The sequence below is a fragment of the Ursus arctos genome, unplaced genomic scaffold, assembly GCF_023065955.2.
Source record: "Ursus arctos isolate Adak ecotype North America unplaced genomic scaffold, UrsArc2.0 scaffold_13, whole genome shotgun sequence".
Classification (NCBI taxonomy): Eukaryota; Metazoa; Chordata; class Mammalia; order Carnivora; family Ursidae; genus Ursus; species Ursus arctos.
Genome location: NW_026622797.1, coordinates 33149279 through 33163290, shown reverse-complemented (window position 1 = coordinate 33163290; position 14012 = coordinate 33149279). Strand labels below are relative to the sequence as shown.

Below are 14012 nucleotides of genomic sequence, written 5' to 3'. Positions count from 1 at the left end.
AGTGGTTCTAAACTCTAGCTGTGTGATAGGACCATCTCTCATCTTTTAAAAATCCTGATGCCTAGGCCTTACCACAGACCCAAGAAATAGATGCTCTGAAGGCAGGGGTGGCAGGAACCTGGACATCTGTATTTTATGAATCCCCATATGATTTTATTGTACAGCCAGAATTGAGGCCAATCAACCCACAGCAGTACTGCTCAAACACTAACATGCATAGGTTGCATGGGAATCTTTCTAAAATGCAGATTCTGAGCCACCAGATCTGGAATGGGCCCAAGATTATGCATGTCTAAGAAACTCCCAGGTGATGGCAATGCTGCCGATCTAGTTACCACCAAACTGTGCTGTACAGACCAGAAGTAACAGCATTCACCTGAGAGGAAGGTACACTCTCAGAGAATCAGAAGCCAGGTAACTCCATTGCCCCTTAAATCAGAATCCCTGGGAGTATGGCTGTCTTCTGTGTGTTAAGAAGATTGTTCAGATGATTCTGAGACCTGCTAATGTTTGAGAACCAGACTGTGTCTTGATGTTTAGACAGAGTCAGTTCGGCACCTAATTATGTTGCAAGTTGTGTTTTCTGTAATTGTTTCATGTAGACAGGTGTGTTAAAACTTCTCAAGTGCTCGCATGGAACTGGGAGCAGGAAGGCACGACGCTCTGTTGTCTTCACTGAGTTTCCATGCAGAGCAAATTCCCTTTCATTCCACTTAGCAGAAGAGGAAGAGAATACAGCTCGAGTTCCACACTTGGACTCCTGCCTCCAAAGCCTCTTTGTTCACTCTGTGGGCAAAGCCCCTGCAGGTGACTCTCTACAGTTGTAGGTATCACCTGTACGGAGCTAGTTTCCTGAAAGCCCCGCTGGGGCAGTTGAATCCCTGCGAAGGGATATTCTAACTCACCTCTAACTGCTGTTCTATCAAAACTCACCCCCTGTACAATTTCTCTTTGTTTACAAGCTTTAGTTAATGGCTTTCTCTCCATTAGGCAGCTCAGGGGAGTGCTATTTAGAGGACTCATTGAATTCTTGCCAGTTTGGGGCATGGTCCAAAGCTACTTCAGGTCTTGGTATTTGCCATGTTATGTATTTACCTCTCTTCTCACGTGCATAGTTTTGATACCTCCTTCTTCCAAATATATGCTAGAAATTATAACTGTCTATATGAACGCATATCATAAATATGGTAGTATGGGCTCCTTGGCATGGAGAAGCTATACACCTCATTGCTCTGTTGCAAAGGGTTAAAAAAAAAACAAGGAGCTCAAAACTTCAAACTGAATATGCATGTATTTAAAATCCTACAAAACAATTCATGTATTTTCATTTTAGGAATTCTGTTTATGAAATTAATCTAATAATGAAAAAACAATCCATTTTTTCCCTCTCTGCTAACTCTGCCACCAGCCCCCTTCCACCACGCCAAGTTTGAATACTCCCTCTTTCTAATTATCGAAAAGATTATACATAGAACATTAGCACTTCTGGCTACTTAAGGAATAACATTTTCCTGGCCCTTAGCAGTTATTTATCCACAAGACTGGATGAGGTTAATTAGCAAAGCAGGAATTGGTGGGAGTGCATGTAATGATGGGTGATAATGTGTTGAAAGGCTAAAGAGGAAAAGTTGGCAAATAAGTCGGTAAGTAAATAAATACATATCATGAGCCAAAAACCACAAATTATAAAAAGAAAAGTTCTTTCTTTCGACTTTTCTTTTTTAAAAATAATTATTTTCAATAGATATCAAGCAGAAAAGTTGTACAATTTTGGGATATGCAGCATGCGTGGTACGTGAAACACGTGGAGACCCATTTGTTACACTCTCCAGTGCACGCCAACGGAGCACAGTATATTTGCATACAGTTTTAGACACAGGAACATGTTTTATTCCCTAGTTACAGATGTCCTCTAGATTGCTAATGTGGGAATTGCTGGAACATTTATAATGTTATATCCCATGTCTTACCTCTCATACTTCTGCTCATTCCCCTCAAAATCCATTTGCCCCTCCTCTTTGGTTCCTCAGCTTATGTCCCCATCCCTAATTCAGCTTCTGGCCAACAGGCATGTCTGCTGTTCTGTTGTTCTTTTCCTCTTTTTTTCAACTGTCATCTATTTGAAACGTTTATTATCTAAGATGAGAAGCATCATCTCTCATGGAGTTATACTTGGGCCATAAAATATTTCATAGCTGAAATCTTTGAACATCTGTCTGGGATCCTTAACAGAAGTAAATAGTCTATGTTGTTTCCCTTTCACAGTTTGTGGAGATGAATGCACGGGCCTCCTTCTCGGTGACTTGGCTCGCCTGGAGCAGATGGCCATGAGTATCAACCTCACTGGCCCGCTACCTGCCCCGTATAAAATGCTGTATGGCCTCGAAAATACGACTCAAGAACTAAAGGTAGGTTGGAGTAGTAACAGCAAGAGCCAGGGAAAGGTAACAGAAGCTTCCCAAGGGGTAGTGGCCAGAATTGGTAAATGTTCTTCCCATTGCCCCAAATCAAGGCAAGCAGCCAGGAGGGAAATTCAGAGACTTTCTAAACTAGTGTTTTTCAAATTTGAGTATTATACTATAACAGATTGCTATTAAGGGAAAGAGTCTTATGTACTCTCAGTGCTTTGCCTAAATCAGCTTTATTATGTTACTTAAATATGTACAAACATAAAATCAGGTATGGTTCCCTATACTTATAGCTCTATAAAATCAAAGCACATTAATCCTTACAAAAGCCTAAAAAACCAATAAAATTAAAATTAAAAACATTAATATAAAATAACGGATGATTTTTGCTGAAAGCAAATTGCTGCTTGCATCAAGAATATGACCGTGACTACTTCCGCACAGGCTCTTCGATCAGTATGTATGTTATGTGTAACTCCAACCGTTCCACGGTATGAACCAGAGTCCCTCGTAAGGCTAGGGTCCTAAAATGACATTCGGCATCACTTGACAAGGTCACATGATTTAGGGGCTCAACCTGCCATACGATCAGACATGCATGCAGAGGTCGCTGCTGAGCTCAGGTGGCCATATCCATTTCTCAGGTGCCCCGCCTGAGTTCCAGAAATGCTTACATTAACATTTAAGTTTCCTGTCGAATTGAAAACACAAGATTAAAATTTTGTACTAGAGAGCTAGCAGACCTTTGAAAACACTTCAGTGAGAACTAATTTGAAAAACAGTATTCTAAAACATTGTTAAAACTTTTGGTAGTGGGTGGGAGAGGAGGAAATGTTAAGGAAAGTGGGATTTCATCTGATAGCAAAAGGTGGAAAGTGACTCCTGATACGCTATTGGTCAATGATCAGGTATTTTTTAAGAAATTCTGGAATGTTTCGGTATTGTGCTTGGTTCCCTGGGAGTTTTATGACTCCTATATGTGGTCACTACCCCCAGGAAGCCTGTAATCTATGTGGTGAAAGCAGTAATTTAACAATCAGGATAATCATCATGTGTTTTGTAAATTTTTGACTTACAATATTGTACAAAATTGGAGACACAGGTAATAATCGGAGTAACCAGGGAATACGTTATGAATGAGAGTGTAATTTGTGTTGGAACTTGAAGGATAGACACAATTTAATAGAGAAATATTGGCAAGGACTGAGGAAAAATCTAAGGTTTATTCACTAGACACTGGTGGACGCTCTTCTAGGGAGTATATTCTGTAATCTGGACCATGGCCTTCAAGCCAAGTATTATTATGCCTATTTTCCAGGAGAGGAAGCCAGTAATGATGACAGCAAAAATACCTAACACTTATGGATGAGTACCTCTGTGTGAAGCAATTAACTCCCTAAGTCTTACATGAATTATCATACATAAATCTTACAGAAACTCCAAGAGGTAGGAAGGAAGCACTGTATCATCCATGTTGTTTTCAGGTAGGGAAACTGAAACAGAAAAGTTACAGGCGAGACATAAGACCACGTGGCTACTAAATGCAGAGCCGGGATTGAAATAGAGGCACAATGACTTCAGGGCCAGTGAGAATGACACTACCTTTGTCAAGCTCCGAGAGAGAAAGTAACTTGCCTGGAAAGGCCCAGCGCACCTGCCAGCCATGAGACCTCCCTGGCCCGGCGGGGCTCGTACTCCTGCCTTGAGGCGAAGAGAGTGTGTGAGCATAGGTGGAGCCGTGAATTCACAGGGCACGTCTGTCCGACGTGAGAAGGCAGGCATGCTAGTAAAAGATAAGGCTAGAAACTTGAGTGGGCAGGGTAATATGAAGGACAACCTTGAAAGCTAGACAGAGGAATCCAAATTTACCTCGTAAGTCTCATATCAGAAATGGGAGTTTTAATAAGGAAGATGCTGACTGGTTATTTTCCTTAGTCTCCCCCTTATCCACGGTTTCAGTTACCCACAGTCAACCATGGTTCGCAAGCAGATGATGCTCCTTCTGACTTATTATCAGAAGGTCGAAGGTAGCCTCGTGTGCCACGGTGCCTCATTATGTAAGCCTTTCATCATCTCACATCTTCACAAGAAGGGCAAGTACAGTCCAGTAACATATTTTGAGAGAGGGAGAGAGTCCATTCACATAATTTTTGTTACAGCATAGCTTTATAATTGTTCTATTTTATCATTGTTGTTAATCTCTTACTGTGCCTCATTTATGAATTAGACTTTATCCTAGGCTCATATGAATGGGATAAAGCAGTATATCAGGGTTCAGCACTATCAGCCGTTTCAGGCATCCACCGGGGGTCCTGGGACATATCCCCCACGGATGAGGGGAAGTACTATACATGGGAAGAATACCAAGAAAGGAGATTAACCGAGAAAAGCAAATACTTCACTAGGACATAAACAATTCTGAAAATACCACATAAGCACTGGATGTAGTAGTGAAAGGCCCTAATGGAAGTGTTTTTAATCTGTGGCCACCCCCTGAGCCAAGAGATACAGTCCTCTATCTCCTGAGGGCTGGCTGAGTGTTGGTCAAAACCACCTTGATTTTCCTTCAATTCCAATCTTTCTTGATTCTGGGCTTGTGTCCTTCTCCTACAATTTCTTTAATACCTGGATACTTGAGATCCTCTTCTGATATTTAAAAATGGTAAGCAAGTCATTTTACCTCGTCTTTCACTTCCTTTACCTGTGTTAGTGCTGTCTGGTTCCAGCCAGAGACCACTGAGAACAGAGTTGCATTTCTGAGCTCACTGCAACCAGGGACACTGCCCACCACCGGGCATGTGGGCGTGTCTCCATAAGAGGGTCATAGCAGTGACTCCCAGTATCTCGGTTTGTGCTGGGTGTTCTGGGGCAGGTGTAAGGGAGCAGGGGTTTGGGCTGGATTGGGTGCTATTAGGAAGTGGGGGTAATGGATTATTCTAATGAATCTTACAGAGAAGGAGGGAAGAACACAGGGAGGCTAAAGCTATAATGACCAAGGGGCAGTGGTCACTCAGAGTCGACAGCAGATGGATTTTGGGTGCCTTTGTGGTCCACACAGAGACTACGGTTTTGTCTGTGCTTAGACAAGATTATGGAGTGGTCTCGTTTTCTTTCATTCATCACTGTCACAGGGTGACCTTGTCTAATGTCACTGTTCTATGACATTGACTGTGTTTAACAGAAGAAAATGGCCTCTCTGTGAGTGCCCGGCCAGGGCCCTCTGTCAACGGCTCCCATTCTCCTTCCTTCCTGTAAACTCTATCTCTGTTGCTTGAAATGGGAGATTGAACAACCAGACAGAGTTCATCTTGACTCTACCCCTTACTGGCCACGTGATCTTGTGCAAGTTTTAACCTTCTTTGGGCCAGAGTCTCCTCAGACACAAAACAAAATAACATTTACCTGATAGAATTGTTGTAAGAATTAAGTGGGGGAAAAAAAGAAAGCCTGGCACATAGTAATTTTTCAATAAATGACTGCAATTTGCACTGCTTGCCAGGATATTCTGCATAGCACTTCATGTATTTGTGTCCAGGTGAAATGGTTTCTTTATCTTTTCTGTGAAGGCGAGAAGGTGAAATACTTTGTATATAAAGGAAAACTGTTGTGTTAAATGTGCAACCCATGATCACTGCAGAACCGTTTACTAAAATGTATATGGAATGAAATCTCTTTCAGCACTTGCTCTCACCCCAGCGGGCTCCAGAGAGACTCATTCAGTTGGCAGAGGGCAATCTGAACACACTCGTGTCGGAAATGAATGAGCTTCTGACCAGGGTAAGTTGGGAGGGCCATGAATCTTCTTATAGCAGATAGATGATGTATATTAAGGAAAATTACATCAAATTTCTGAAGCGCAAATCTTTTGTTTCTAATTCCCAATTTGGTGCGTGAAGTAGATGTATTTTGATTTGCTACTTCTGCGTCAAATAAAATCCTGAAACTCAGTAGCATCAAAGGAAGTTGTGATACTTGGGCAGTGTCAAGGACAAGGGCTAAAAATATCAGCGTGACAGTATATTTTGAAAATTCTATCCAGTCACACATACAAGTTTTTATCAATTTTGAATACCAACAGCACTGTCTTTGACTATGTAAGGAAAAAGAAACACAAAGGAAAATACTTACAGACGCTTTGATCTCATCACGGGATATTTGCATTTGTATAGAAATACAGTCTAAATCAGTATTCCTACACAAAAGAGGAAATCTTTATTGTGAAAATCCAAAGCATTTAAGACACTTTGAAAAGTTAGAATGTAAAGTCCGTGTTACATTTATCAGACTTTTTAAGGAACTGGGTGTTTTAAACCTTCACAACTGCAAGAGGGTCAAGTTTCTTTTTGCTGTTAGAAAATGAAGAAAACAACATAAAGTCCGCCATCTTGTGGCCAGAAAAATGCATGAGCAGAAAACTGGCCTGCAATTTAGAGATCCAGTTTGATCTTCTAAGAGCTTTAAATGACAAAGAATATTGGAGCTAGAATGTTCTTACATATTATCTAGTTCATTTTCTGTTTGCTGGTTTAGGAAGAAATAACTTCAGGTCATGACAATGAAAAGAACTACCACTGGCCATACGATTCACTAAACTCAGGGACCTAAGTAGAACCCAGTCTCGATTCCCATTGGCCCAGTACTCTTTCCACCTCACAGGCATGATGCTGGTTTAGGAAAATTTCCACAGAGAAATCAAACTGGCTTCTGAGCACGTAACACTAAACAATGGCCCTGAGTTCACAAATGGCATATGAAACACTTTTTCAGAATCTAGTACCAGCAAGATAAGGAACAGTTTCTTGCCAGATCTAGTTAGATATTAATTAGATTAATAAGTACAGTTTTCTCGTATTAAATTAATAGTTAATAACTTTGTATTTTCTATGTAAATACAATTAAATAAGAAATTTTAAACTGATCATAGCAAACAAAGTAAACTCAGTTCAGCAAGCATTCAGGAATGTTCACCCAAGCTAAGTGTTTGCAGATGAAAGATAGAAATGAAGCCCAGTCTTTGTCTTCAAGGAGCTTCAGTCTAGTTTGTGTGTGTGTGTGAACATGTGTGTGTGTGTGCGTGTGTGTGTGTGTGTATACATATGTATTTAGACGTGTGGAGGGTAATGTGGGAGAACTGCATGCAAATATATAATAAAACATGATATAAAATAAGGGAGCAAGAAATGTACCTGAGAAACATAAATGGAATGATTTAATCTCTTGAAGGGTAATTAGGGAAAATTCCATGGAGCAGGAGGCGTTTCATTTATTCATTCATTTTAATACTTAATCGGCAACTACCATGTACTTGGTTCTCTGTCGGAATGACAGACCCTGACAATAGAGGGATAAGCAAAACTGACACAAGCATTGTTTCACTGATCTGATTAGAACCTAATGATCAGAGCCTAGAAACACAAGAAATATTTTACTAGGAAAGTCAGACCTTTATTATGTCTTAGCCTACATCTTTTCCTCTCTTCAGCAGACTCTCCCATACTGAATTAATTCTTCAGAATAGACTTCATATATTAAAGAATTTTAAGGTTAAAAGCAAAGTTGATTGGAAAGTACAGATGGTTCCCATATACCCCCTAACCCTACACAGACATAGCTCCCCCATTATTAACACCCCCACCCCAGAGTGGTACATTTGTTACAATAAATGAAGCTACATTGACCATCATTCTCATTCAAAGGTCATAGTGTACTTTGTGGTTCTCTCATGGTGTTGTATATTCTATAGGTTACAGTATCATACAGAGTAGTTTCACTGCCCTAAACCCCCTCTCTGCTCCACCCACTCATCCCTCCCTCCTCTCAAACCCCTGGCAAAGTGATCTTTTTACTGTCTCTATAGTTTTGCCTTTTCCAGAGTATCATATAGTTGGAATCATACAGTAGGTAGCCTTTTCACATGGGTTTCTTATACTCAGTAATATCCATTGAAGTTTCCTCCACATCTTTTCATGACTTGATTCCTCATTTCTTTTTTAGTGCTGAGTAAATGTTTTCCATTGTCTGATTGTACCACAGTTTATGTATCCATTCACCTACTAAAGGACATCCTGGTTGCTTCCACGTTTGGGCAACATGAATAAAGCTACTATAAACGTTTGAGTACATAAATTTTCAATTCAATTTTGTAAATACCAAGGGGCTCAATTGGTGGATCATGTAGTAAAAGTATGTTTAGTTTTATAAGAAATCACCAAACTGTCATCCAGAGTGGCGGTACCATTTTGCATCTCACCAGCAATGAATAAGAGTTCCAATTGTATTTACATCCCCACTAGCATTTGGTGTTGTCAGTGTTTTGAATTTTGGCCATTCTAATAGGTGTGTAGTTGTATCTGCTTGTTTTAATTTACAATTCTGTAATGATACATGATACTGAGCATCTTCTCATATGCTTATTTGCTATCTGTATGCGTATTACCTTGGTGAGATGTCTGTTCAGGTCTTGCTGTGAACTGAGTGTTTATGTCCCCTCCAAAATTCCTGTGTTGAAATTCTAACTGCCAGGGTGATAGTAATAGGAGATGAGGCCTTTGAGAGGGGATTAGGTCATGAATGTGGAGCCCTCATGAATGGAATTAGTGCCCTATGAAAGGAATCCCTATAGAAGAGAGATTCTTTTCCCCCTCTTTGCCTTATGAGGGCACAGTGAAAAATAGTACTAGGAAGCCCTCACCAGACACCAAACCTGCTGGGGACGTAATCTTGCACTTTCCAGTCTCCAGAACTATGAGAAATAAACTTTTGTTATTATAAAGCACCTAATGTATAATATTTGGCTATGGAAGCTCAGATGGACTAAGACAAGTCTTTTCTCATTTCTTTTTTATTTGCGTTATTTGTTTTCCTATTATTGAGCTTTAAGAGGTCTTTGTATATTTTGGATCATAGCCCTTTATCAGATATGTCTTTTGCAAATATTTAACCCCAGTCTGCAGCTTGCTTTCTCATTCTCTTGACAATGTCTTTCACAGTGCAGAAGTTTTTAATTTTAAAAAAGTCCAGCTTATCAATTATTTCTTTCATGGATTATGCCTTTGGTGTTGTATCTAAAAGTTGTCACCATAGTCAAGGTCATCTAGATTTTCTCCTATGTTATCTTCTAGGTGTTTTACAGTTTTGGATTTTACATTTAGGTCTATGATCCAATTTCAGTTAATTTCAATACTATTTTTAAATAAACTTGTTATTTGAGAATAGTTTTAGATTTACAGAAAATTATAAAGATAATACAGAAATTTCCTCTATACTCCGTACCCAGCTTCCCCTACTGTTAATTTCTTGGTATGGTATGTCTGTCACAACTAATGAACTAGTACTGATCCATTATCATTAACTAAAAACTGTATTTTATTCAGATTTCTTCAGTTTTCACTTAATGTCTTTATATTATTTCAGAATCCCATCCAGGATGCTGCATTACATTTAGTCATCATGTCTTCTCAGGCTACGGACTGAGATTTAGACTCCCCTTGTTTCGATGATTTTGATAGTTTTGACAAGCTCATGTATTTTGTAGGATGTCTGTCAGTTGGGGTTTGTCTCATGTTTTTGTGATAAGTATGGAGTTATGGGTTTCTGTGGGAAAGACTAAAGAAGTGAAGTATCATTTTTATCATTTTATCATTTTTATTACATCAAATTAAGAACCCATGCAACCAATATGTCTTATTATCTTGATTACCTGGCTGAGGTAATGTTTGCCAGATTTGTCCACTGTAAAGTTACTCTTTTCCTAAGACCATTTTTATCTGTGTATTCTTCAGATTTATAACCCAAAAAGCCTAGAAATAAGACTACTGAAAGCAAAGATCTCTTCAATGAAGTGAGATGAGGAGGAAATAAAAATCCTCATTTATTAATTAATCTTGTCTCTCTCACATCTATAACAAGAAACATAACTGTCATGGAGACCTTAAATACTCAAGTCAACATGATCAGTTCTTCCCCTGTGGTCAAGCCTCATGATAATCAAAAGGTGATTTGATACATATGAAATCATCACTAGAAGGCTAGGTGAGTGAAATATCCAATAGTATCAGCCTAAGACCACCAGTACCTGTATCTCATGGCCATGAATGATCCAGCATTTGGACCACAGCCTGAGAAGTGTGGTAGCCATCACTTTCATGGCTACCTTAGAGGAGACAGTGCCTTACACTAGGAGCCCACCTGGGAATTACTTGGGGCCAGGTCTCACTCCCAAAGGTTGTGATGTAATTAGTCTGAGGGAGGCAGTTAAGTGCACTGGGATTTTCAAGAGCTCTTCGGATGATTTTGGTATCCGCTAAGGTTGAAAACTGTGAGCTTATAATAACTGTGAGCTTATAACCTGATAATTCCAGCTACCTTTCTGCTGGAAAGTTCTTTCACTGGTATAGCCAGTCTTTTTGATGCTCCTTTTTTTCTTCTTTGTTGGCTGACCACTGGCTTTACGACTAATGCATTCTTTAGATTTGTTAAAGCATTTGGTGAGTCTCATCCTACGTAGCTGGTATAGGAGCTTGCCCTTTCTCCTTCAAGTGCTTATATATTTTATGCTCATTTTTTCATAGAGCAATCTAGTTCTCTAATAACCTGTGGTAAAGAGAATCATATTCCTCCCCAAACCAACACTTAACATGCATTTTATATAATTTATAGTGCAAATATGACATAGGCAAAATATTATATAATCACATATCTCTTTCAGTGTATTTTGATTTATTGTCATTTGATTTCCCCCTTGAAACGTAAGTTTCTTGAACATAGGAATCATATTTAGCATATTTGAACTGTCCTACAATGTGTGTGAATACTGAGGTGCTCTTTGATGCCAAATCCATATACCTCCATAGCTGTTGTTCTTAGCTCCTTCCTCAGTTTCACAGCCAGATTTTTTGAAAGCCTTGGAGACAGGTCTGCATTCACTTCTCACTCCACTGCAATTTAGATTTCCTCTCCCAGCTTGCTACTGAAGCTATTTCTAGAAGATAACCAATGACAAATTGGTTACTAAATCCAATGAAAACTTTAATTTACTTGAACCCCCTGTAGCAATTGCCATTTTTGACCCTTCCTTCTTGACATATTCTCCTCTAGTTTTCTTTTTATTCTCTGTCCTTTTATTCTCAGGCTCTTACTCTGCCCATGCCTTAAAAGTTGGTTTTCTGGGACACCTATGTGGCTCAGCAGGTTAAGCGTCTACCTTCGGTTCAGGTCATGATCCCAGGGTCCTGGGATAGAGCCCCACATCAGGCTTTCTGCTCAGCGGGGAGTCTCCTTCTCCCTCTGCCTGCCTCTCCCCCTGCTTGTGCTCTCTCTCTCTACCTCTGCCAAATAAATAATTTTTTAAGTTGGTTTTCTTGGGGTGCAGTCATCAGTCTACATCTTTTCTCACTTGTAAATTCTTTGGGCTTAAATTGCCATGTATATGCTGATGATTCAAAATCTATTATTTTCAAGACAAACTTTATTCTCCTGCTTCAGTCCAAGAATCCTAACTGCTGACTGGACATCTCAAATGAAACTCATCATCTTCCTTCTAAAACCCATACTTTTTCCTGTTTAGAGCATCTCAGTGATTCGCCCTCCAGTATGTAGCCAGTCCCCCCCCTACCAAAATGAAGGAGTTACCCCTTACCTTCATTTTCAACCCAATCCAATTCAGTTTCCTTGTATGACCTCTCTTTCTAAGCCATCTCCAACCCCAACAAATTATTAATCCTATGACAAAGTAAACTCTCCAAATCACAGACCTGATCATGTTACTCTAGTTCAAATTTACAACAGCTCTCCGTTTTGTTCAATATGACATGTGATGCTCTCCCACTGTGATCTGATTCTTAACTGCCCAGCCTCATCTCTCCCCAGATTCGAGGTCTGGTTATCTGGACCTTGATGCATTTAACGTATAAGCCAGAAAGCAAGAAATTTTCCTTGGTCCTTTTTCTTCCTCATTGTAATCCCACTTACTCAACTCATTACCAAATGCAGGGGTGCTCTTCTTGTATAGATCTTCTCTCCACTACCCAACTCTCATTCCATCTCCATAATCTTTAGTTTGGAATTACCACATTGACTTTCTAGCTACTCCCTCTGCTTCCACTCTTGTTTTCCTTCCACTCTGTTCTCTACAGTGTAGCCAGAATGCACTTTTGCTATTCCAAATCTGAAGATGTCACACGAGTGCTCGAACTCATCCTCCCAACTTCTCATTGCTCTTAGGTTAAAGCTTCAAATCCTCTTATTGGCCACATCTCCGGCCACCTGTGCTTCTGGCCATCTGCACTCCAGCCATACTGCCCTTCAGTTACCTCATCCCACCACAGAGCCTTTCCACAGGTTTTCTTTAGCCTTTGAAGTAAATCACCTTCTCCTATATCTTGTTAACGTCTATTCTAGTTCACATTTCAAACCTCAGCTTATGGAACCCTGCCTTATGAGAGACAATTTAGGTGTGAGAGACTCCTGTGTAACTGTCTTATCCCACAATACTTCTTCTTCGGTTTGTAATTACAAATTTATTTTCATGATCACTCAACAAGTACTTCTCTACTCTACTATAGACTCCAAAAGGTCAGGAGGTATGTCCTTTAATTTTTTTTTTTCTCACCACAGTATCAACAATATCATGCACACAGGAGTTCAGTAATTTGCTTAATTAATTAACTGTGAATAATTTAAATAGCATTTGAACAACTAGATGACAGGTAGAAAAACCCAGAATAAGCAGTGATTTTTCATGTCTCTAAAATACACTAAAATCAGCATATATTTATAATTATATTCAGCTGGATGTTTTACTTCCTTGGATAAGCATCCCCTGAATGTTTATCCATAAGGTGAGAATGCTGTGTAACAGACTGAACTATGTAAAATATCAAAATCGTGCTTTATTTGCATTGTCTTTTACTGCCTACTTAAAATCAAATTTAGATAAAAATTATTTCTAAAATGATGAAACCTGTTTTTAAATTATTTAGATGCCAAAAATATTGTAATGTTTACCTTATTTATAGTGTTCAGAGGTTTAAGTTGACAATAATGTTTTTTATTTCTGCTATTATATTTTAAAAAAGAGAGAGAGAATGTAAAGCACATCATAGTTGCTTGTTTTGGAACTCTCAAAACTGACACCTGAAATATTTAGGGAGAAGTTGTATAGAACTCACTTATTACCATTCCAGAGGGCCACTTGGCTTTTTCCTATCGCTCTCCTTGTGTGTTGTCTAATAGCTTGCCTGAGGAGTACTTCACTGACACTTAGATATACAAAACTGGTAGTTTTTGAAGATAACCCTTGAAAATATCATATAAATGATTAGATCTGAAATTTAATTTTAGCAGAAAGCTATATAAGTCTGCAAATGCAAAAGTGGATGGCATCGAAGCAATGTTGTCTATTCACTAGTTAGACTTGCCCCATTAGATTCTAGTTTTAACGTAAAGAAGGCAGAAAATGAAAGACACTGGTGATATCCAACCAAGAAAATTATGTGCAGATTTCAAGAGGCACAGTGAGAACTGCTTGAGCTAAAGCAAGAAAGTAACAGCTACATTGTTCAGAAGTAAATTAATGCGTGTCTAATGGTAATGCATGCTGCCTAA

General features: G+C 39.2%; 1 protein-coding gene across 2 annotated transcripts in view; it reads left to right on the top strand.

The window, feature by feature from the left end:
- The window catches only part of LAMA2 (laminin subunit alpha 2), a 603226-nt gene that overhangs the window by 454566 nt on the left and 134648 nt on the right, over window positions 1–14012 (top strand). For both annotated transcript variants that reach the window (XM_057311058.1, XM_057311057.1), the window contains exons 34-35: window positions 2266–2408; window positions 6087–6185. In XM_057311058.1, coding sequence (XP_057167041.1) covers window positions 2266–2408; window positions 6087–6185 — 242 coding nt within the window. The remainder of the gene's footprint in view (window positions 1–2265; window positions 2409–6086; window positions 6186–14012) is intronic.